Source organism: Cylas formicarius, unplaced genomic scaffold (genome assembly GCF_029955315.1).
Source record: "Cylas formicarius isolate icCylForm1 unplaced genomic scaffold, icCylForm1.1 PGA_scaffold_12__32_contigs__length_19106922, whole genome shotgun sequence".
NCBI classification, from domain to species: domain Eukaryota; kingdom Metazoa; phylum Arthropoda; class Insecta; order Coleoptera; family Brentidae; genus Cylas; species Cylas formicarius.
The window spans coordinates 15,479,120-15,500,366 of record NW_026844225.1 but is presented as its reverse complement, the minus strand read 5'-3'; the positions used below and the strand labels follow the sequence as shown (position 1 = coordinate 15,500,366).

General features: G+C 35.3%; 4 protein-coding genes across 12 annotated transcripts; 1 reads left to right on the top strand and 3 right to left on the bottom strand.

The window, feature by feature from the left end:
• The first annotated feature begins 2,677 nt into the window (after positions 1-2,677).
• LOC132708671 (E3 ubiquitin-protein ligase KCMF1-like) lies at positions 2,678-4,982 on the top strand. The gene is made up of 7 exons (XM_060681150.1): positions 2,678-2,965; positions 3,021-3,188; positions 3,237-3,379; positions 3,434-3,669; positions 3,857-3,936; positions 3,994-4,275; positions 4,330-4,982. Exons 1-7 carry the CDS (start codon positions 2,950-2,952, stop codon positions 4,650-4,652), a joined length of 1,248 nt encoding a protein of 415 aa, XP_060537133.1. The 5' UTR covers positions 2,678-2,949; the 3' UTR covers positions 4,653-4,982.
• A 334-nt stretch (positions 4,983-5,316) lies between these two features.
• Positions 5,317-8,627, bottom strand: LOC132695692 (solute carrier family 12 member 8). 2 transcript variants are annotated; one of them, XM_060660109.1, is made up of 10 exons: positions 8,170-8,627; positions 7,939-8,119; positions 7,736-7,881; positions 7,444-7,678; positions 7,321-7,392; positions 6,956-7,266; positions 6,608-6,901; positions 6,419-6,556; positions 6,187-6,365; positions 5,317-6,137 (listed from the first exon to the last, which is right to left on the bottom strand). In XM_060660109.1, exons 1-10 carry the CDS (start codon positions 8,356-8,358, stop codon positions 5,975-5,977), a joined length of 1,908 nt encoding a protein of 635 aa, XP_060516092.1. In that variant the 5' UTR covers positions 8,359-8,627; the 3' UTR covers positions 5,317-5,974. The 2 variants fall into 2 exon arrangements, with proteins under 2 accessions (XP_060516092.1, XP_060516091.1); XM_060660108.1 differs by having other exon boundaries at positions 6,956-7,392.
• A 437-nt stretch (positions 8,628-9,064) lies between these two features.
• Positions 9,065-12,756, bottom strand: LOC132708703 (protein lap1-like). Of its 4 annotated transcripts, none has more exons than XM_060681222.1 (6): positions 12,419-12,753; positions 12,225-12,360; positions 11,882-12,165; positions 11,408-11,828; positions 10,378-11,351; positions 9,065-10,288 (listed from the first exon to the last, which is right to left on the bottom strand). In XM_060681222.1, the coding sequence occupies exons 1-6, from the start codon at positions 12,563-12,565 to the stop codon at positions 10,103-10,105; spliced, it is 2,148 nt and encodes a 715-aa protein (XP_060537205.1). In that variant the 5' UTR covers positions 12,566-12,753; the 3' UTR covers positions 9,065-10,102. The 4 variants fall into 4 exon arrangements, with proteins under 4 accessions (XP_060537205.1, XP_060537204.1, XP_060537206.1 ...); XM_060681221.1 differs by having other exon boundaries at positions 11,882-12,171; positions 12,419-12,752; XM_060681223.1 differs by lacking the exons at positions 9,065-10,288; positions 10,378-11,351; positions 11,408-11,828 and having other exon boundaries at positions 12,007-12,055; positions 12,112-12,171; positions 12,419-12,751.
• A 2,318-nt stretch (positions 12,757-15,074) lies between these two features.
• On the bottom strand, positions 15,075-20,833 carry LOC132695608 (uncharacterized). Of its 5 annotated transcripts, none has more exons than XM_060659962.1 (17): positions 20,233-20,833; positions 19,909-20,177; positions 19,336-19,451; positions 19,091-19,278; positions 18,939-19,036; positions 18,769-18,882; positions 18,084-18,707; positions 17,721-17,768; positions 17,595-17,672; positions 17,480-17,538; positions 17,330-17,418; positions 17,138-17,272; positions 16,897-17,085; positions 16,459-16,837; positions 16,199-16,405; positions 15,458-16,069; positions 15,075-15,374 (listed from the first exon to the last, which is right to left on the bottom strand). In XM_060659962.1, the coding sequence occupies exons 1-17, from the start codon at positions 20,434-20,436 to the stop codon at positions 15,208-15,210; spliced, it is 3,576 nt and encodes a 1,191-aa protein (XP_060515945.1). In that variant the 5' UTR covers positions 20,437-20,833; the 3' UTR covers positions 15,075-15,207. The 5 variants fall into 5 exon arrangements, with proteins under 5 accessions (XP_060515945.1, XP_060515942.1, XP_060515943.1 ...); XM_060659959.1 differs by having other exon boundaries at positions 15,458-16,405; positions 20,233-20,458; positions 20,518-20,833; XM_060659960.1 differs by having other exon boundaries at positions 15,458-16,405; positions 20,233-20,455; positions 20,518-20,833.
• Between the last annotated feature and the right edge of the window lie 414 nt (positions 20,834-21,247).

Here is a 21,247-nt window from a genome sequence, read left to right as displayed (position 1 = left end):
CATAAACGGCTAAACCGACAAATTTACCAGGTATCTATACAAAAGAAAAACCATTAGCCAGACATCCAGTCGTTCACGTACCAGAAAATTCACAAAAGCAGTGCAAACAGTTTAGCGCGCTTTTAGATCAAATTTGTCGAAGGAAATGATCATTAACTCCCAGGTAATTGGAAAGAGAGCAACAATTTTCCGAAAGGTGCCGAAAGTTCACACAATACAAAAAGCAAACCGTAAAATTCTCACGGCATCACTGTAGAAACGACGAATTAATATTTGTTCTTATCTAAACAATTGTTTATCGGAAATTGTATTTATCGTCCGTTCAGACTGTCATCTTGTGTTAATCAATCCACCAATTAAATAAATCTGAAAATATCTGGAACGCGCTGACGTAATCGACATGGTACATGTTGTCGTATTCCCAATCTATAATAAGATGAATTGACCCTTAATTGACATCAATTAAATTGGTCAAATAAGAAGCAAGTATACAGTTTTATAGTTATAATGTCCATTGCAATAAACGCAGTAACTGTCTGAACGGTTGTCACTCATCCGCACCAACCGTTTTTTTTGAATAAAATGCGCCTTATTTATATGTCACAAATAACTATGCCTAAATGAGGTAGAAATAAAACGAAAATCCACATAAATAGATTTTGGTACTAGGTAACTAGAATCATCAAACCCTGAATCGAACAGGCTCCGCTTTTCTTAAAATGAAGTCATTAATTTGTAAATACCCGATATCGTATGATTAAGTGCTACATTCATTCTGAATTCTGACATAAAATAGAATCCTGGACGCTGAAAGTGACCACAATGAGGAACATTGAAGCGTTTGAAATGTGGATATTTCGATTCTAATGAATTCTTATTACGGCGCATGAACCAAGAAAGAGAGCTACTAAGCATAACTAAGGAAAAGAAATCCGCATACTTTGGACATGTTTTCAGGAATATCAAATATCACCTACTACAATTGATCATCAAAGGTCAAATTGAAGGGAATCCAGGTCTTTGATGATAAATATCGGCGAATGAACTGGAATGGACTTTCAAACACTGGTCAGAAGAGAATTTTGCTGTAGTTATAGCCAATCTTCATGAACGAGGAGAATCGTAGATGCTATGCGAGTGTAGGTTCAAAGGTCTGTGATTACTGATGTAGATCGCCAAGAATCTCGAAAGAGGAAAAGATGCGACAAAGACTGGAGTAACCGTGACAACAACAGTTACCAAATTGCATTCAAGTTGAAGGCTTTGGTTCAACTAATATATAGTCGAAATCGTTCAAAATCGATCACTCCATCGCAGCATTACTCCATTAATATTAGCGCAAAAAATATAAAATTTGTTTTTGCAATTGCAAAATGGCAAGACGCTTCCATTCTGAAGTAAATACCCTTTATTTGGGACTTTACGCATTTAGCACGCAAATCAAAAATAAAACCCCCATTATTTCTTACGCCTTCCGCAATGTTCAGGACGTTTCTTTTTTCTGTTATCGAAACTAATCTAAATTAAAAGTGACAGGCTCTTAAGGCACCAAGAGCGACAAATTGTCACATGTCACACCGTTAGGGATTCTTTTCTCGGATAAACTTCCCCGCAAATTCACCCGAATTGAAGAAATGTGTTTTTTTCAGTGCTCCCCGGGGAATTTTTCTCCGGTTCTTGGCCACCAACCCGACTTATACATATTAATTTTTTTGCTTCATGGTGTGTTATCCGTCGACTGTATCATTTTAGAAACTACAAAGCTCCAAACGTGGCGCATCAAGAAATAGGAGGGTTAACAATAAACGGATTTTCAACGGCGCTTAAATATAGAGCTACTAAGTTATTCCGTTGCAAGTTTGCCCCAACAACAAAAGTCTTTAATGACTACTGAATAAATAATTGCGTTAGCCTTCACTCGCCACCTAATAAATAATGGATACTTTTTAAAAGCTGTCTCGGTGAAAGCTCAACAGTTTTTCTGCATTATATTTGAAAATTACCGAAAAATCATATCATATCCGCTAATTTGATTATTACATCTCTCGCCTCATCGATTCCCTAAGTCATTACTCAATTCCCTTTGCCTACGAAGAGTACTTATTAAAATCAACAGTTCTTCCTCTCCCTGTACTGCATTCGTCCATATTTTTTTAATTTCACTCTGTACTTACCTATAAAATTAAATAAAATATATCTTTACAATTCGAGCACGCCATCTGCCGAAGGGAATCTTATTCATTGGACGGCGAAGTTAAACCAGGACAGCTTTGTAGAGTAGAGGTCTGTTAACAAGACGGGAACCCCCTAGTGACTATAATAAATCTTGACAATAATAAATTTCGGTGGTCTGTGCCACTTTGGAGACCTTTTTGCACAATAGATTTTATTTATTTTTTGTTTTTCCCTAACTTTCTATTATCGCAGAACACCACATTTTGTCCCTCCATTAATATATTAATATTAGAGTTGACACCAACTTCCGCAGTATTTCCCCATCGACGATAACACCCAATTTTTGTTTTGGGTGAATTTTTGAAAATATTCAGAAGTGTTAAAGTTTTATCTATTTACATGTGAAAATATTTTTCTGTGCCACAGAAAATAAACAAGACAAGCGACTCTGAGCACAGCCCCCAAGTTGTCCTATTCCCCTACTATTGCTAAGCACGTAGTTGCGCCGTTCTTAAAAATTAAAAAATTCAAAATTACGGCGAAAAAATTAATTGATATAAGTGCAAGATTGTGTGACTATGTTCAATGACATAGGTGACAACAGTTTATTATAGGATTTAGGAACACGGCAGTGCCATTTACCAATCTGAGCTTAACTGTGAGTTAACTTAGCAACCACATTGTTGATTGTCAAAGTCAACTTATTGTCAGAAAAATTTGCACTTTAATAAGATATTAGTTTAAATCTTTTAAATATCGACGAAAATAACCGCAATGAGTCGTCACGAAGGTAAGGAATGAGATTTTTTTAAGAATAATTTATAATATATGTCAAATATTTTAAGGGGTTAGTTGTGACTCCTGTTTAAAAGGGAACTTTAGAGGCCGCAGATACAAATGCTTAGTTTGCTATGATTATGATTTGTGTGCTGTTTGTTATGAATCTGGGGCTACCAACACAAGGCATACTACGGATCACCCTATGCAATGCATCCTCACAAGATCAGACTTTGGTAAGAAAGTAGGTAAAAACATTAAAGTTCTAAACTAATTTTTTAAAGACGTTTATTATGGAGGAGAAGCCATAACTACTCTCGAAATGCCCCAGTCCTATACTTGTCCCTACTGTTCACGAATGGGCTTCACTGATGTAACTCTGCAAGAGCATGTAACTGCGGATCACCAAGAAACTACTTTTGAAGTGGTAAGACGATTTTTGTAGCCTTCCATTTTTGGGTAACAAACAGCTCTCTTACAGGTGTGTCCTTTATGTGCTGCAATGCCCGGGGGTGATCCAAATTTAATGACTGATGATTTTGCTGGTCACCTAACCCTAGAACATCGTTCAGGTCCTCGGGATCTCATCTCTTTTCTTGACGACTCAGGAGCGACTCGTCATAATGTGAGACGCATTCCTCACACTACAGCTTCTCACTCTGGAACTGGACGAGGAGCGTCGTCCTTAAGACCACGTCGATCTAATATGCATTTTAGGTACTTGTATCTGTTGAAAAAATTAACGCTTTTATTGAATAGCACTGAACAAGGTGTTCAGTAGTAAAAAAGCTATTTGTTCTTTATTTGCTGGACATGCGCCTAAACTGCCGTAAAAGCAGACCTGCAAATGAGGAGCAACTGGACATCTTACTGTCTGGAAAAGATTGTGGCTTAATATTTTTAGTTCTGGGGGATTATCATCTCTATCACCGTCTTCTCGAGAGTCCGTAGATCCAATTGCTGAATTGCTGTCTCAGTTATCTGGTAAAAAGGTATCTCAGTGTGGTAATGTTCTAGTATAAAGTTCTCATTGATTTTTAGGCGTCCGCAGATCTGCTAGTAGTACGAGCAGCAGTACACCAACGCAGCTGCAGCAACTCCAGATGCAGCTACAACTGGAACGACAACAAGTTAATGCTGCAAGACAACAACTAGAACGTTTTCCTCGGCGTCAAACTCAAAGTCAGACACTAAGAGAAGCTCATACTTCGAATTTTGGTACATCAACCATTCTGCTCAACGCATCACCTGTGTTCATTCAACCATCCGCCAATGCACCATCAGCACCATCACAAGGACAAAATTCACAATTTCTTTTATCTGGTGAGTTGCTATACTAAATAACTTTCTAAAGGGTTATTCTTTCCAATTTGATAGGTTTACTGGATGAATTATCCTTAAATACAAGTTCTAATGAAGAGAAGCAGGAACGTTGCGCTTTTGTCCAGGAGTTGGTACTATCAACCTTGTCGTCCATATCTGGTGAAGGCAGCTCTGATAACAATTTCCTCCAGCTGACCCGGTCTAGCCGCATATCCGAGTCAGCTAGTGGTGAAGGTGCCGGTAGAACCGCCCACCGTCGAGGGGGTACTGTGTTGCGCGGCAGGGCTCGATCAGATAATCAAAATGCTAGACGAAGAGCAGAGGCTAACCGTATGGAAGAAGGAAAAACTTCTTTGGACGGAAATAATACCACATAGCTTTTGTGAAATTTCTAAGTTATTGTGATGTTGTTTGGTTTTCCATTTGTCAAAGAAAATTCATGTTTGGTTTGTTGTTTTTAGTTTCAAATAAATTATTTTCAGAGCTTTCATCAAATTTGAATTGTTTTTCTTTTTTTTAATTTGTTTTCATAAATGTTGGGCTTTAGTTTTTACGCTTCCACGTTCCAGAAGCCGCAATTTTGCAAACGCGTATGGTTTATATGCCTATGATTTTTACCTCTCAGATGTAGTTTGAATTCGTAGGTATATTTATAACACCATTTATCTGGAAAATAAGACTTGTTAGTATTATAAATAAATATGTTGTCTCGATTTGTTTCATTTTCACTAATATAAATTTTTCAGAGACGCTATACCTTAACTATCGACAAGTTCAGAGGACAATAAAAAAAATCCCAACAACCTACCTATTCCTTAAGTGTCAGGAGATCAGGTAAAATATATACTTTATTACTTTAATATATCCCAACAAGCCTCAAACCTTCAGGATTTATTTTATTCATTTTCAAATTAAACCCAGAAAAAAATCGAAGAGAGGTTTCAATGATTCAAACTTCACACCCCGTGAAGTTAATAGCATTGCTAAGAATAAGAAGCACTTTGTAATAAAATAAACTCTTCAGTGTGAGAAAAATGCATATTAATTATTTGTACTCTTTATTAATATAGAAATAGTAGTCACAAAATACATTGCTTCATATATCGGTCGACACTACAAAGTGTCTGTCACCATATAATGTTCGCCAGATTTAAATGGATGGGTACAAAATTGACGAAAGCCCCGGTAAACATAGGCTTGTAAATTAATCGCGTCACACTTGACGAGGATTTGCAAGATTGTACCAACACATCCAAATTTAACGAAATACCTTTATAGAAGCGGTCCTGGATCCGTTCCTGGGAAGTTCAGACGCCCAATCTAAATTTAATCAAACCAAAATAAATATTAAAAAATCGCCACAATAATCCAACGATATAAGTATTTTAGAAGTATTACTGAGGCTGTTTCATGAAAAAAATCGGCGAATATTTGTATTTGTGCAGGGTCGAAGCGAGGCTAATTCGTTGCGTGTCTCCCAGGAACGGAATCAAGTGGCCCTTTATATGTAAAAACAGTTTGGCAGTTGGAAGTCCTTGTTAATCGGAATAATTTAGAATTCGTTAGCGTTTTGTAATATAACACCCTATACTCAAAATAATTTAGTAAATAATCTAATAGCTGATCAACAATTGCGAGTATTAACAAAGCAAAAATAAATACAAGTAATAGGGTGTCAAAACATTTATAGTAATGATATTTAGTCATCGATATCGACCATATGGCCAGTGACAGTTTCCGATTGGTGGTACCTCCTTCGACTAGAAAAGTCTTCATTGTCCTCGTTTAATTGAGCTGAGACGACATCTAAGCCTGGATGAACAGGTGTTACGATAATTTGCTCGTAGTCCGTCACCCTTTTTCTTAAAAAAAAAATAGTCGCAATTCAAATATAACTAACTACACACTCACCCGCAGCAACGTAAAATCACACTTTTCATCCATCTAAAAAAATGGAACTCTGACGCTAATCCGGGTTTTACCGCAGGATTTGCTGTACCAATATACAACCACACCAAGAAAACAACGCTAATACACACGATCGCATAAACCCAGCTAACAAAAAACATAATTAGGATTTTGATTGCCGCCTAAAACGAATTTATTTATTTAGTGAATCAAAATTACTGCATTGAAAATGCACCCCTATCAAAGAGAGCCACCTATTACACAAGTTCGAATACCAGTTCTTTTGTTTTGAGTGAATATGGGGTCTGGGTGTTATAGGTGTAGTTTCTGTGTTATCACTGGGACTGCTTGGGGAATTGGAACTAGATTCGCCCTAAAAATGAATTTTACTATACCAATCCCAAACATAAAAAATTTTATTCACCCTTAACATTTTATGTCTAGTCCTTTCGGGAAAAAGTCTATCCAAATCATTTTGATCAGAATCCACACTTATAGTAGTCTGAATTCTTGGCCTATGAAACCTCTGTTCCCTCTGATGTTGTATATCAAAAGTTTGTGCAAGTGCAAAGTAGGAGTAATCAATACAAGCGTATGTTAATAAATAAGGCATTGTTACTATAGGAGCTAATGTGTTGATTTCTCCAATTAAAATAAATGCGAAAGTCACAGTGGCTACAACAGCCATGGAATATAAAGGTACTTTATTTGGTCCTCTCTACAATGGAAATGAAAATTACAAACCAAAGCACTAAGTTATTGAACTGCTTACTCCCATTCCTAAAATTCCAATGCCGGGAATCACATTTTCCAAAGCAATAGATTGCAACACTCTGGGTGTTCCATACATGGCGCCCAGGCAACTTGACATGGAAGAAACATATAGCCCAGCCAAAAATAGGACACCAAAGAAAGATACTTTAGAGGCTATCATAAAATCTTCCTGGAGGAACTTTCTTTGGCAAGTAGCTCCCAAAAATACAATAAAAACTAAATAAAGAAATGTAGCAAAACTTATGGCAGACAAAGTTCCATTTGGAATATTTGTGGAAGGAGCCTTTAAGTCTCCACTCATGTTTATTCCTGATAATATACCAGTTATAGTTGGGAAAAACACTCCAAAGACAGTAAACCAACCGTATTTATCTTTGTAGTCAGACCATAAATTTTTTTCTATATTGTCACTTATCCAACCATCAAATCCATGTTCTAAAATGTATCTCCCATAAATAGTTCAACGATAAAATTATAACCACTTACCCTCATCAGTATGAACAAAGCTACCTACCATAAAGTCTAGACCGGCCAACAACAATATAAGTAACAAAATAAATTGTAATTTAATCACCCACTTAACTCCAGCAACATTTATGATGCTAAGTAGTAATACTGCAAATATTGCAATGATTCTCACTGCCCATGTTGAATCTCCTAAACCAATGAGCTCAGCCATGGATTCACCAAAACCCAAAACATTTAATGCACAACCTACAGCCTGAAACAATGAATAAAATGAGTGAAAATATAATTTTTCTTTAAGAAAAATGCTTACCTGACCAAAACAATATAACAATCCCAAAGAGCCCCCAAATCTAGATCCAAGTACATGTCCCAGAACAAAATAGACTCCTCCGCTCTCAATCCTACATCTTTCACAAATTCCTACTGCTGATAATACTGATATTAAAGCTGTCATCACTAAAAAAATTTCAGTGAAGGAGTAGATGTTAGGCCTTTTGTAAAAGCTCTAAGAACCTGTTGAAAGGACAATTAACACGGCACTAATGACCCCAGCTTGGCTAACAATCCAGCCTGATCTTAAAAAGACTATAACTCCGAAAATATTTATTAAACAAGAAGTGAACACTCCATCCCATGTGCCAAATAAGACAGGCTGAGATATAAAAAAATTCGATTTCCACCAAGGAACATCGCCCTAAAAGAAACAATTGAAATCTGGTTATTGCTGGAAGGAATGGGCAATACTTGTTCCTCGGCGAATAGCTCATTCGCACCAGATGCTTGGTGACCCCCTGCTGCATAATGCCCCTCACTGGATAAATCAACAAACCCACTTGTATTAGCTCGGACCCTTTGTGCCGCTTCTGAACCAAGACCAAATTTCGACCAATCTATTTCCCTGTTTCTGTTTGACTCCCTACTATTTCCTTCCATGCTTATATTACTTCCTAATTGCTAAAAGCTAGCATAAGGCTAGTTCAAACTAAATTATGAGGAGTTAAAATATACAACACCTATTTTTAAGAAATAAATGAATAAATTAATTGTTTACATATGTTAGCTGTGCCATTTTAATGATTATTATCTCAAATTCATTATCTCGTCGTAACGAATGTAAGGGAAACTATGTATCAGTGGGATTTGTTATTGTTTTAAGTCGATAGGTACACCAGATGCGTCACCTAGGCAACGTCATTTCTTTAAAAAATCGCCGGATATTTGACAGCAACTAGAGAGAGAGAGAGAGAGAGAGAGAGAGAGAGAGAGAGAGATACACTACTGCCATCATATATTCACAAATATATACTATTCCGCGTGGAAGGAATGAATAGCCTTATACGACAGAACAATCCACTGGTTTGTGAACCTAACAAAAGGGGGCGCCAATGAAGAAGAAGAAATCTGTCATACATTTGACCGCAAATAGGGCACACAGGGTGAGAATAACTACTGTCCCAACTTAGCTAGGCTACAGTACTTTAACATCATTCATCCATATACAAATATACTGTTCCGCAGACACCCAATTATGCCAAAATAATGTGAGAACTGTAGATAAATGAAACTACAAGATAAAATACAAAACAAAGTCCAATAAGAAACATTTTATTAAAAAAGTATAAATATGGAAGTCAGTCAATTGAAATTCAACATAATTAAAAACTATAATTAATTATACCACCAGTTTTGTAATTATTTATACATATTAAGAGCTTCAAAAAAAAGAACACGCCGATAGATGCATACCTGGAGCTATAAGCTTAAAAGTTTATACAATGCATATTTTATTGTAATCCCTGCATAAAAGATTTCAAGTAACACACAACACCTACGAAATATTTAGCTACAATTATCTAAATATAATGAAGGATATATTGCGAGAAATGATACAATTTTTTCAGAACTACAAGAGAGAGCATATACATATACAAAATACTGTATATTTACATAATAACATTTTAATAAACAAACCTACTTTTTGAATTGAAAAAATTATCTGCCTAAATCTATGTTTTCTTTTTTTTTGTAAACCTTCAAGTTTAAATTGAAACTCAACAAATAACAAGTTTTTAGCACCACAATATTTGTTGGTTCTGATAAGTCACCATATTATATAGTGTCCAGATGTAATCCCCTATTTTTCTGACCTCTTTAAAAAGAAAAAAAAATTGCACAAAATTCTGGGATATTTGCAAGATGTCTGACCAAATTGAAACTTTGCAAGTCACTGGACACCATGTTATAAAATCTGGATAAACAGTAACACCAAATAATATAATTCAAATAACAACATTTCATTGATTTTTTCGCGACATGTAGAACCCCTTACCTTATTCCCGCATGTCATAATAACGTTCACAATCTCCCACAGGTCACTGTGTCACTCTTTCAATGAATGATGGTGGCGAAAGCCCAAGACATATAAAAGAGGCAGAATGTATAAATAATAGTTTACAAAACTAGCAGGGCTATATACTCAATAAATAAACATATATTCTAGGTTACAAAAACAATTACAAAAAAATCACAGCCTGTTACTCAATGAATTATGTGAGGTATTAGAACACATTTTAAATTTGCTTAGTTATACAATATATAACTTATATAACCAAACGTCATAAAAAATATACACTGTTAAATTGAACACACAAAAATATTTGTAAATTTTATATAACATTCAAGATGCCTGTCTTCTAGAAACTGTTACAATCTTTACATTACCGATTCTTCTCGTAGCATCTTGATAAGCAGCTAATGAATCTATAGCTGTATAATCTGTTTCATCAAAGGCCAATATTTTATCACCAACATGCAGTCTTTGGAATATGACCCCTTGAGTATTAACTTCTTCAACGAAAATTCCCTGCAATTTTATAATCTATTTAGCAAAGAATGCTCATAACTTTACTGAACTTAGCACCTATGATAACTTATGGTAACAAAAAAACTTACGTCATTTTTAGCTACAATTTGAAAATCTCCAGGTTCATGGCAGTCTGGAAGCTCGACTTCAAAAACTTGACAGAAACTCTGAGGCCCAAATGGCCAACTAGTTTTTTTAGACAAGAAACTTGCATCCTCCTTTGTGTTAGTGGAAACTGATTTCATATTCTTTTTATCAGATAACTGTAATGGGGGTTGAATATTTTCATTTAACTGATGTCGGTTAGCCAATTTTGGAGTGGGCATATGAATGTTGGAAGGTTGCTGTTGGCTAAACTGTTTTGGCTGGTCATGTGGACTAGGAGGGCTATATGCAAACAAATGAGCATTCTTAGAGTAGGCCGCAGCAATATGATAAGGTGGTGGTTGTTTAGGTTGGAGTTTCTCCTCTTTTTGTTCCAAAACACTATCTAACAAATCAGAGGATTCTCCTTCATGACCATTTAAACTTGTCTGGGAAGTACTGATGTCACCAGTTATGTGAGTCACTTTAGCCTCCTTAATTTCAGATACATTTAACACTTGATTGACTGAAATATGATTGTTTCTAAGTATTTCTCTCAGACGCTTTAACTCCTTATGATGGGGAGTTGGAGTTCTACTTAATGATAAGTTTGTAGTGGCAACATCAGGTTCAGTTCTTTCAGTCTTAAAACTAATATGACTTGTCTGAGTTCCTACTGGGGGTAGAGGTGTGGCACGTTCCCTTAGAGGTGTTTGAGGGAATACAACAGATGTCAGAACCACTTGTCCATCAGAAAGTTGTTCATTTTGTAGATGAATAAGTGGCTGTGTTTGATTTGGGGTCAGCCATAATGCTTTTAAATTGGTTAGCTTTGAGATTGTAATTGGTAGAAACGAAAGTCTATTTCCAATGAGACCCAAGGTTGTTAGGTGTTGCAAATGGCCTACTTCGTCTGGCAATCTTGCTAGAAAGTTGTTATGTATGTTTAGAATTGATAATTCACTGCAGCTTCCAATTTCTAAAACAATGAAACGAATATAGCTTGAAATAAAATTAATTTGTATTATTAAACACCTGGTGGTAAGCAGTGGAGTTTGTTGTCAGATAATATTAGAGTGGCTAGTTTTCTAAGGTGGCCAATACCACTTGGTACCTTGTTGAGACAATTGTTCTGTAGATTCAGTTCCTCCAAGTTAATCAACTTGCAGATGGTGTTTGGCAACTCCTTCAAAAAATTTGATTCCAGCTTTAGTACTTGAAGATTTCTCAAATTTCCAATGGCCTTTGGTAGATATGAAATGTTGTTGAAACTTAAAATCAGATTAGTAATTTTGGTCCAATGACCTATCTCCTTTGGTACAGATTCTAAGTTGTTGTAAGATGCATCAAAATCATTAATTTTTTTTAAATAGGTTATAGAAACTGACAATTCAGATATATTATTGCCATTTATCCAAAGCTCAGTCAAATTCCCATGCGATTCACAGACTTCTGTCTAAAAAAAGATTTATAAGATTTTTTTCAATAAGTTGTAAAAAAGATACATACTAAATTGGATAAATTGTTATCGCTCACATCAAGTCTTTGTAAATTTGTCAAACGTCTTATGGATTTAGGCAATTCACATAAATTATTATCCCTTAATTCTAATATCTTTAAGTTAGAGAGTCTACCAATGTTGGCCGGAACGAAATCAATTCCTGTATCATTGAGGCAGAGCTGCTGTAAATTTATTAGGCTCATCACAGCATCTGGGACTTTACCTAGGTCATTCATACTGAGATCTAGCATGGTCAGTTTATTAAGTTTGTGTAGATTTGGATGCACCCCATCTAAAACTAAATCAGTTTATAGTAATATAAAAATTAATAAGAGGTGGACGAGATCTTACCGTTTTTACTAAATATCAATACTTGCAAATTCGATAACTTTGAAATAAGTGGAGGTATGGCTCGGATTTCGTTATCACTTATATTTAAATACCTAAGGTCTATACACTGAAATAACTGGGGCGGCAGATCTTTCAACTAAAACAGATGGTAATATAGGTAATATATCCAGACGAACAGACTCCAAACAACTAACTTTGTTTCCTTCTAAGTGTAAAACTTCTAATGTGGGCGAATTTGTGTAAACATCATTTGGCACTTCCGAAATTCCACAGCGAGAGAAATCTAATTCTGTTATTTTTTCTTCCTTGGACTTACACTCACAACAACTAAGCCAACCCATATTAACGATTGGTCATCCTCCCTATTTTCTATTTATTTACATAAATAAACTTTAACAGTAGCATCTTTCTGGGATTGAGGATTAATTTTTATAATTGAATCGGCGTTGCCGATACAACTCAATCAAAATTCTTCAAAATATAGTTACTTCTAAGTATTTAAACAATATTTTTAGATAATTGATTATTATTTAGTAAGAACCCAGGTTGCGTCGAAAGACCACCAATCAATAACTTTACTAACTGAAATTATATCATAATGAGATCAACCTTTGTACCCCCCCCCAACCCCCTCTTCAACCAAATAACAAGAAAAAATGACAACCTGGCAACACCTCAATTCTGCATCCACAGTACCATCTACAGAGCATCCGAGATTAGCTCATTTTTAACGCTTATTTGAATTGCTTATACACATTGTGCCGGAAAATCTCACCCGTACAGAAAACAAAAAAAAAATCATAAAAAAGAATAATGACTAAAAGGTGGAAATAAATTATAACTTAAAAAAGTTTTTCTGCTCTCCTGGAAAATTTTGTAATTGGCGCTTGGCCTATTTTTGTTGTACAAGGGCGACGTCTATCGAGATGTATTTGACGTAAAATAAAAATTTGCCATGTGCGGTCACAACTCCCAATTAGAATTCATTAGCGTTTAATAAATCATTTTCGAACAGACGATATTAAGTTTTCACGCATTTTGTAAAGTATCTACGCTAAATTGCAGGAAGAAACCTCTGATAAAAAGAAGGAAAAAATATATATGTATATACATGGTCGGGCATTCATAGCTTCCTTATTTACAACAGTGGAAAAAAAGTATTCAAAAGTTGTAGGATGTAGGTTGATGGATTTCAAACATATTTTTAAATATACAGTCCAAAAAAGGGCAAGGCAATAAAATATATCATTTTTAATGACACACCCTGTATTTTTCGGCACATTTAGGTTCTCTTATGTGCCAAAATATTTTTTATTTGCTTCGATATTTCAGGAGCAATAAATAAAAAAAATGAAGAGATCGTTTTGCACGCTTGAGAAAATTAGAAAAAAAAATGTTTTGTTCCAGATAAATAGAATATATAATATAATAAATAATAAATAGTAACAGAAATGTTAGAAATCTAATAATAAACAAGTTTTTCTTATTTTATATAGTGTACTCAAAATTTGGTTACAAAAATGGCAACTGTTCAAGCAGTTCTTCTTACCATTTTCAAATGGTACACCCTGTATTTTATTTTATTATTAAATGCACAATTTAATTAGAAGCATATTTTTTTATCACCAATGTATTAATGATTTTAGAAATATTTACCAAAAACCATAAATATCCTCATTAAACTAGTGCAGTGTACCAGCCATAAATGCCCCAGAATTGAAATATTATTCCAAAAAAGCATTGGTACTTTTCAAAAATAACGCGACTCAGTTCCGGAAAGGAGCTTTACTAGATTGTTTGAGAGCTTTATCGAGACAGAGAGTGTAAAAATTAAGAAATCGGCTACCAATGAGGAAAATCAAGTAGCACTTTGGTTAACAGTTACTGAAAATTCAAACATAAGTCAGGCATGAGTGGGAGAAGAGGCTGAAATTAGTGAAAGGTCAGTTCAGCGAATTTTAAAAATGCATTGTTATCATGCTTATCATATTGATCTACACCAGGCTATGAGTGAAAATTACTTTCCGGGTACAATTTTGTCGGTGGGCTAGAGTACCTCTTCAAGAAAATCGACGTCGTTTTATGTCGGTGTTATTTACTGATGAGGCCACATTTCACAACGAATGAGTAAACAAACAATTTTTATTATTATGCCGCCGATAACCCACGCATCTTTCGTGACTGAAATGGACTATCAACATCGTTAATCCATAAATCTTTGGGGATGTACTGATTGGTAGTAATATGATCGGTTAGCATTTTTTCGACCACCTTACCGGTCAAATTTATCTTGAATTCTTGAGAAACTATTTACCTTACTTACTAATTTACCACCAACTATGCTCCAACAAGTTGAACCTCCAGCCCATTATGCGCAATAGGTCAGAACAGAGCTAGATAATCCGGAAATCGCTGGATTGAATGAGGAGGATCAGGATAGGATAGCCTTCGAGGTCGCCCAACTTAACCAAATTAGATTTTTTTTGTGTGTGTGGGGGTATGTAAAAGCTCTAGTTTATAAGGAACACCCAACTATCGAGAATTTTAATACATTCATAATAACAAGACATGCTTGTAATTACATTCTGCATTGAATAATAAAATAAAATACAGAGTGTGGCATTTTAAAATAATAGGAAAAGCTGATTTGAGAGTTGCTATTTTGTAACCAAATATTGAACTCCCTGTATAAAATAAGAAAAACCACCATAAAAATAAATATGCAACAACCCACATCCTACAACTTTTGTATTAAACTTTTTTTCTACTTTTATAAATATGGGTGCTATGAATGCTGACGCACTGATGCAGGACTCTGTATAATGTATATTCTTCATAACTTGGAAGTTCCATAAAAACTTAACAACCAATGTTGCAAATTCTATTTCACGAAACATATTACAAATTATTATTTTTTAAAATAAATTATCACATCTTAAATAACACTAAGTGAAACAATTGGCATAATGGTCTTGGTAAACCATTAACAAGTTTTTTTCTTTAAAACAATGTCAGCAACATTTAAATGAGCAACTTTTTCTTTACATTTCGGGGGGACAGATTGTTGACAAAAACGTTTGAATGCTTCTAATTCCAACTCTTCGTCGTCCATATCGTCTTCTAATACGTCCCGTGGTTTAAAAACATTATCTAAAATAATTAAAAAAAAAACAAAACTTAATATTGTGAAAACCAATGAATAGAAGCAAAACAATTAAAAAAGGATGACTTACCATATAACCAATCATCATCATCTTTACCAAATTCTGAATCTTTGCCATTACCAGGCGAAGGAATGATAGAGACCTGAGCGTCAGGATAAGATCCTTTATCCTCTAACACTACTGGTTCTAATTTTTTGTCAACCTTAGTTATTTCAATACCAGGCAAACCAGAGAGAATTTCTTGAGCATTTAGTGGAGTTTGCCTGCCGTCGTCAGTTACGTTTATACAATTACCTGGAGTGAATTTATTAGGATTAATCAAGTTTGGAATTTCGGGCATCATATTAGAAAGAATTGGCATAGGGAGTTTCATGGCATTCGACTGTTTAGCGTCATTATTTAACGATTGCTGTAGTCTTGAACTGCGAATTGTGACCATACCATTTTCGCTAGTAAATATAGACGCAGGCGCTGAGTTGTCTATATTATCCAAAGGTTTAGCATTTTGATACTGTTGGAAAAGGGGATTCTTCAAAGTAACCATTTTAGGTTGGTTAGCGATTGGTTTGTTTATAATAGTCATCTCCATATTCTTTTTATTTTTCCTCTTCTTTTTACTTGATTTGGAGACTTTAACGGACTCAGCTCCACCGTCGTTATTATGAATAAGCTTCTCAGTATCTACAACAATTACCCCAGATTTACCTACAATAGAGCTCGCTTTGCTTGCATCAGATCCAACACGATTTCGATTAGACAAAGGACCTTCCACTTTAGTTATGGTAATTCCAGGAGGTAATCTAAGATTACCTAGCGCTCTCATTTCATCTTCAGTCGGCAACACTTCTCTATTAACAACCTTTGCGATGGGTTTTTTGCATGTATTATCAGACGCAGTATCTGGAAATGCTTTCGAAGAATTTTTATCCACAGCCAACATTACTTTCACTTCTTTTGCTACAACTTTGGGCTCCTTCTCTTGAACTTGAAGAGGTTTATTTTTAATTTTTTTCTTTGCTGCAAAATATGGCCACTACATGAATGCCAACAAAACCTACTCAGTACTTTACCTTTATTCAACTCTTTGCTTACAACCGGTTCAATTTTAGTATCCTTTCCCTCATCTTTTGGATCCTCCACAAGGGTATACAACAGTTTATCTTGATCCGGCGTGTACCCTTTCAGCGTTATTGTAACTGCAGGTGTGCCATTTTCCGTGTTGGACACCCTTTTAATTGTAACCATGGCCGGTATGGTCTCCTCAACAATATTTTTAAGTCTCTCATTTTCCAACTTCTTCAACTGTTGCCTTTGTTTCTTGAGTTTCTTTTTGGTTTGCGCTTCCAACAGTTTTAATTCTTCTTGTTTCCTTTCTTGCTCCTTTTTCCTGTGTTCTTTCTCTTCTGCTTTTCTTTTCGCGTCCAGCTCGGCCTGGATTCTCTCTTGCTCCTAAGCAATTGCACATAACATTAACTAAGTTAACTAAGTCAAAAAAAAAACATAAATACCCTTCTTTCGCGTTGCCGAGCTTTTTTAGCCGCTTTCTTTTTAGCTAGTTCGATTTTATTGATAGCGGAATTGCCCTCTATATAATTCACCAAACCATGAATATCGGAAATTTCTTTGACGCCAACCGACGGTTCTGACGAAACCGAAATCGACGACGGCATATTCGTCGGTGAAGCTGTTGCTGAAACCTTTAAAATAATTATTGCGACAGATTAAAAAAAAAAAAAAAACTGATCTCACCCTGGATTCAGTTTTATTAACTTTCGCGTTACCGCCGTTCGAGACCAAATTTTGCTGACTCTCTACTGATTTTTTCTCCCTTCTCTGGTTCAGTCTTAGCCGCAATCTATCTCTGAGTTCCGCATATTTGTGAACCTTAAAAACAAACAAGACACGCCAGATCTAAATAACACGAATTTCAGTTCTGACTACCAAACTTACTGCCCCAAATACCTCGCAATATGTACAATCGCATTTCTTTTGTTCCACATTGTCCGGTTCCACGTGACCGGGACAAACTCCTGGAATGGCGTCACAGAGAACACTTGGAGATATAAAAACATTGGAAATTATAAAACTTACCCGACGGGGAATCATCGTCAGTGCCGGTACATTTGCTTATTCTGCTCATTGGATAAGGCCTAATGAAAAACCGATTCATGTAAATTTCAGGTTTATTGTTTACATTAAATCTTACTTATGCCAATTCCTTCGAATATCCCTTATTCTAAGTTCAGTTTCGCCCAATTTTTCCGTATTTATCGACACGGGAATTCTAAAAAAAATTTTTTAGAGGATGGTTTAAAATTTTGTTTTTATTTACTCTTGGGATCCGTTCGCTGTTAATTTTTCCAATTTTGAAGTTATGGAACTGAAAAAAAAAACCGGTTTCAGTAACTCCAAACATACATATTTTTTAAAAAGAATTCTTCTAAAAGTTACAAAAAAGGTTCATTCTATCCCAAGACTTAACGTGGAAGGACTAATAAAAGGATGCAAACAGGATATCCCTTTTAAATATATTACGAACCAGTTGGTGTACAGAATTTATAAAATTTTTATAAGAATTTTAGAATATTTGCCTTGCCAGTTCCAATACAATGTTGAATTAGTATACTTACATTTATACAAAACTACAGATAGTGTTTTTTTGCAAAATGTTAATAATAATATTATTGGTACTCACTTTGATTTATCCTTTCTCATGCTATCCGGTTCCTTCTTAGAAATGCCGTTCAACAGATCCTTTTTAATTTTTATGACATTCCTGCCATTTTTATTGAATAAATGTTCGGTATTGGTAGGACTATCTCGGGTTTGTCTAAGGAATTTTTCAAAAGCTAGTTTTGTAGTGTCCATTTCCATTTTATCGGAACACTCTTCTGTATTCTGAGATTTGCTTATTCGCAATTTTTCGCTAAGCATCTCACTTAGGCTTACTGACCGATCACCCATTTTGACAAAATCCATTTTCTCTGCAATTATACGCGTCAAATTTGTTGGTCTGTTATTAATTGGCTGCCTTTGTGATTCACTATCCATTACGTGACTGTTTATATGGCGTTGAAACACTTCCAATTTAAGCATAGTTTTGCATTTACGACAAACCGTAGTTCTTTCAGAACTTCTAATAGCGATAAAATCATTCGCGGGCTGGCAGTCTAAAAACAACTTATATTTACATATTAAACACTCTTCACAAATGCACTGGCCGTTCTTGTTCAGGCCAGGTCCCTCAGGAAAGAACTCCCGATCTCTTAGCAAATCGAAAATATTGTGATCCAATCGACTTAAGTCAATTTTCTTTTTCCTTAAACAAATAAAACAAACCGCTTAATTGAAAATTCAAAAACAAGGAGGGAATATCTCACTCTTCTTTTGTTCGTTCCACCCAAAAATTTCCCGCCAAAACTTTTTTATGAGCCGCGATTACTTTTTTTTCTTTACCAAATTCAGGGGAATTTTCCGCTAATTTGCCCTCTTGACTAAAAGAGTAAAAACACTTTAATGAAACGATTTTAAAAAAATAATTCAACCCTACTTAATTAAGCCTATCCGATTTTGTTCCTCTGTCCACAACTTTTTTAATTCACTAAACAGAGTAAACATCTGAGGAGCCTCCCCTGCGACATTTTTTGTCTGGAATAACTATATAATGCACACCTCTGACTCAATTTACATGGACGTACTCACTTTAACACACTCCGCAAGTCTCGTTTTCACTCTCCCGCTTTCATAGAAAAATCGGATGAAAATAAAAGTGTTAAAGTCAACCCAGCACACTTTGTATCTCTTGTAAATGACATCACGCTCGAAGTCTGAGAATACTGGCACCAGATTTTTGGCCGCGGTCAACATTGCTTCGTAATAGCAGAAAAATTCTACAAAAAATCGAAAAAATTAAACCCAAAAATTCATTCTAAATAATTACACCATACTTAAAAGAGCGTGCTCCTCACAATTTTTGGTGTAATGCCACTGAGCAAAGATACAATATTCTCTCAGCAATGTGAAAACCCTCAACCACACTTGACTCTCATCTTCCTTTTTTAAACTACAATGTTTAAAATATTGTTGAAATAACTGCCCTAAAGGTTAGAAATAGCTACCAAAAATACCCAAATTTGCAAGACTTGAAATTTCGCGCGAAATAGATAATATAATGCTGAAGTGATAGAGGACCGAAAAAAAAATAAAACGGACAAGAAATATGACTCTTCGAATATTAAGTTTAGTTTTTTGATCTGTAAAATATGCTAAAAAATAAACTTCGAATCCCCTTGTCCGCATAAATGTTAAGGTAATCATTGAGACAAAAATTTTATTGCCATCTAACTTTTCAACAAAAATAGCATTTTGCTTAAACAATGGGTTTAATTCCGTAATTCAATTTAAATTTACAGCTTTATTGATGTGCCCTAGAAAGTGGGGTTATGGCTGATATGGATATAATAAACATCGCAGCAGAAACATTTTACAAGGTTTACTTATAGGTAAAGCGCAAATCTTACTTATCCACCAGTTCCTTCATTTCACAAATAAAAAATGTAGACAAGACTTCGGCTGAAGGATCAGGATTAGGACAAGCGAAATTCCTATAAACATAATAGAGGTAATGCTGCAGGTCAATCCACAACAGCTGTCTTGGAGGAGCTTGATCTTTAACTTTCTCGACGAAATCAAGCAACATTCGCTGTTCAATTTTCGTGAACTTGTTGTCCTTTTTTTGTCCATTGAAACCATTATCAACCTTCAACCCCTTAAGAGTTTTTTGAGGGTTCTGCAATGTGTGCCAGTTTAGCTTACACTTCACAACATGCATATGACGCGGGTACCTTAACCAACTTGTAGATGTTTTCACGGGGTTTATCGTGTACTTTCTTCAAATAATCCAGGGAATAGATACTAGCTTTGTCTTCCTTTATCGGTTTTGACCGCATCTGATAATCGTACGCGGCCCTACGACACGTTTGTTTCACGAGAAGATCAACGAACGTGAGCAAATCGTTCATTTTTTCACTAATCTTGTCACTATTCATCTTCGAGAACTATAGGTACCTACTAATAAAAATAACAGAATTAACGCGTTTACACACACCATGTTCCCATATTCACTGAACTAAATAGTGCCGCTTTTTAACTTGTTAGTTTTATTATGATATATACATATAACTAATAATTATAAACGTCAAGCTACAAAACGGTTAACAATTAGAGTCCTTCTCTCTGATACTGAAAATTAGCCATCACACCCGCAGCACAAACGATATTGTCCGAACTGAACTACAGTGTACTGATACTGGGCAGCCGAATTCTAAACATTGGGAGTTTATTGGCCCGTTTAATTTGTTTCCTAACTGGTTTTGGTTATCTTTGCTTAATTTTTCTTAGTTTTGCTTAGTTTAAGCATTGTCCCAACTCGATCGGCTAAAATCGTGATTGCTCCGGGGATTACGGCTAGATTTTAGACTACCCAGTCACTTTATCTCTGTCCTCAGAGAAAAGAAACAGCAGGGGCTCAATTTTAGGCAACTTTAAATTCATCAGAAGATAGAGACACCAAAAATAATCGTAAAACGAAAGGGTTATTAATGGATGGGTATTGATAAGAGACCTTCAGATAGGTACACCCAAAACAGCCTACTATGGAAAAGACAAAAATACCGGACGCAGATTAAGTAGAAACAAAACAGTTCGAGTCTGAATAACATTAAGGAAGAAATTAGTAGCCTCAATGAAAAAGTTCCACCGAGTTGAGCAAAAGTAGAAAAAATTCTTATAATTTTTAAAGTTCTAAGTATATGTTGAGAAGACCTTAATCGACTATTTTTCCAACTTGCTCCTTAAATT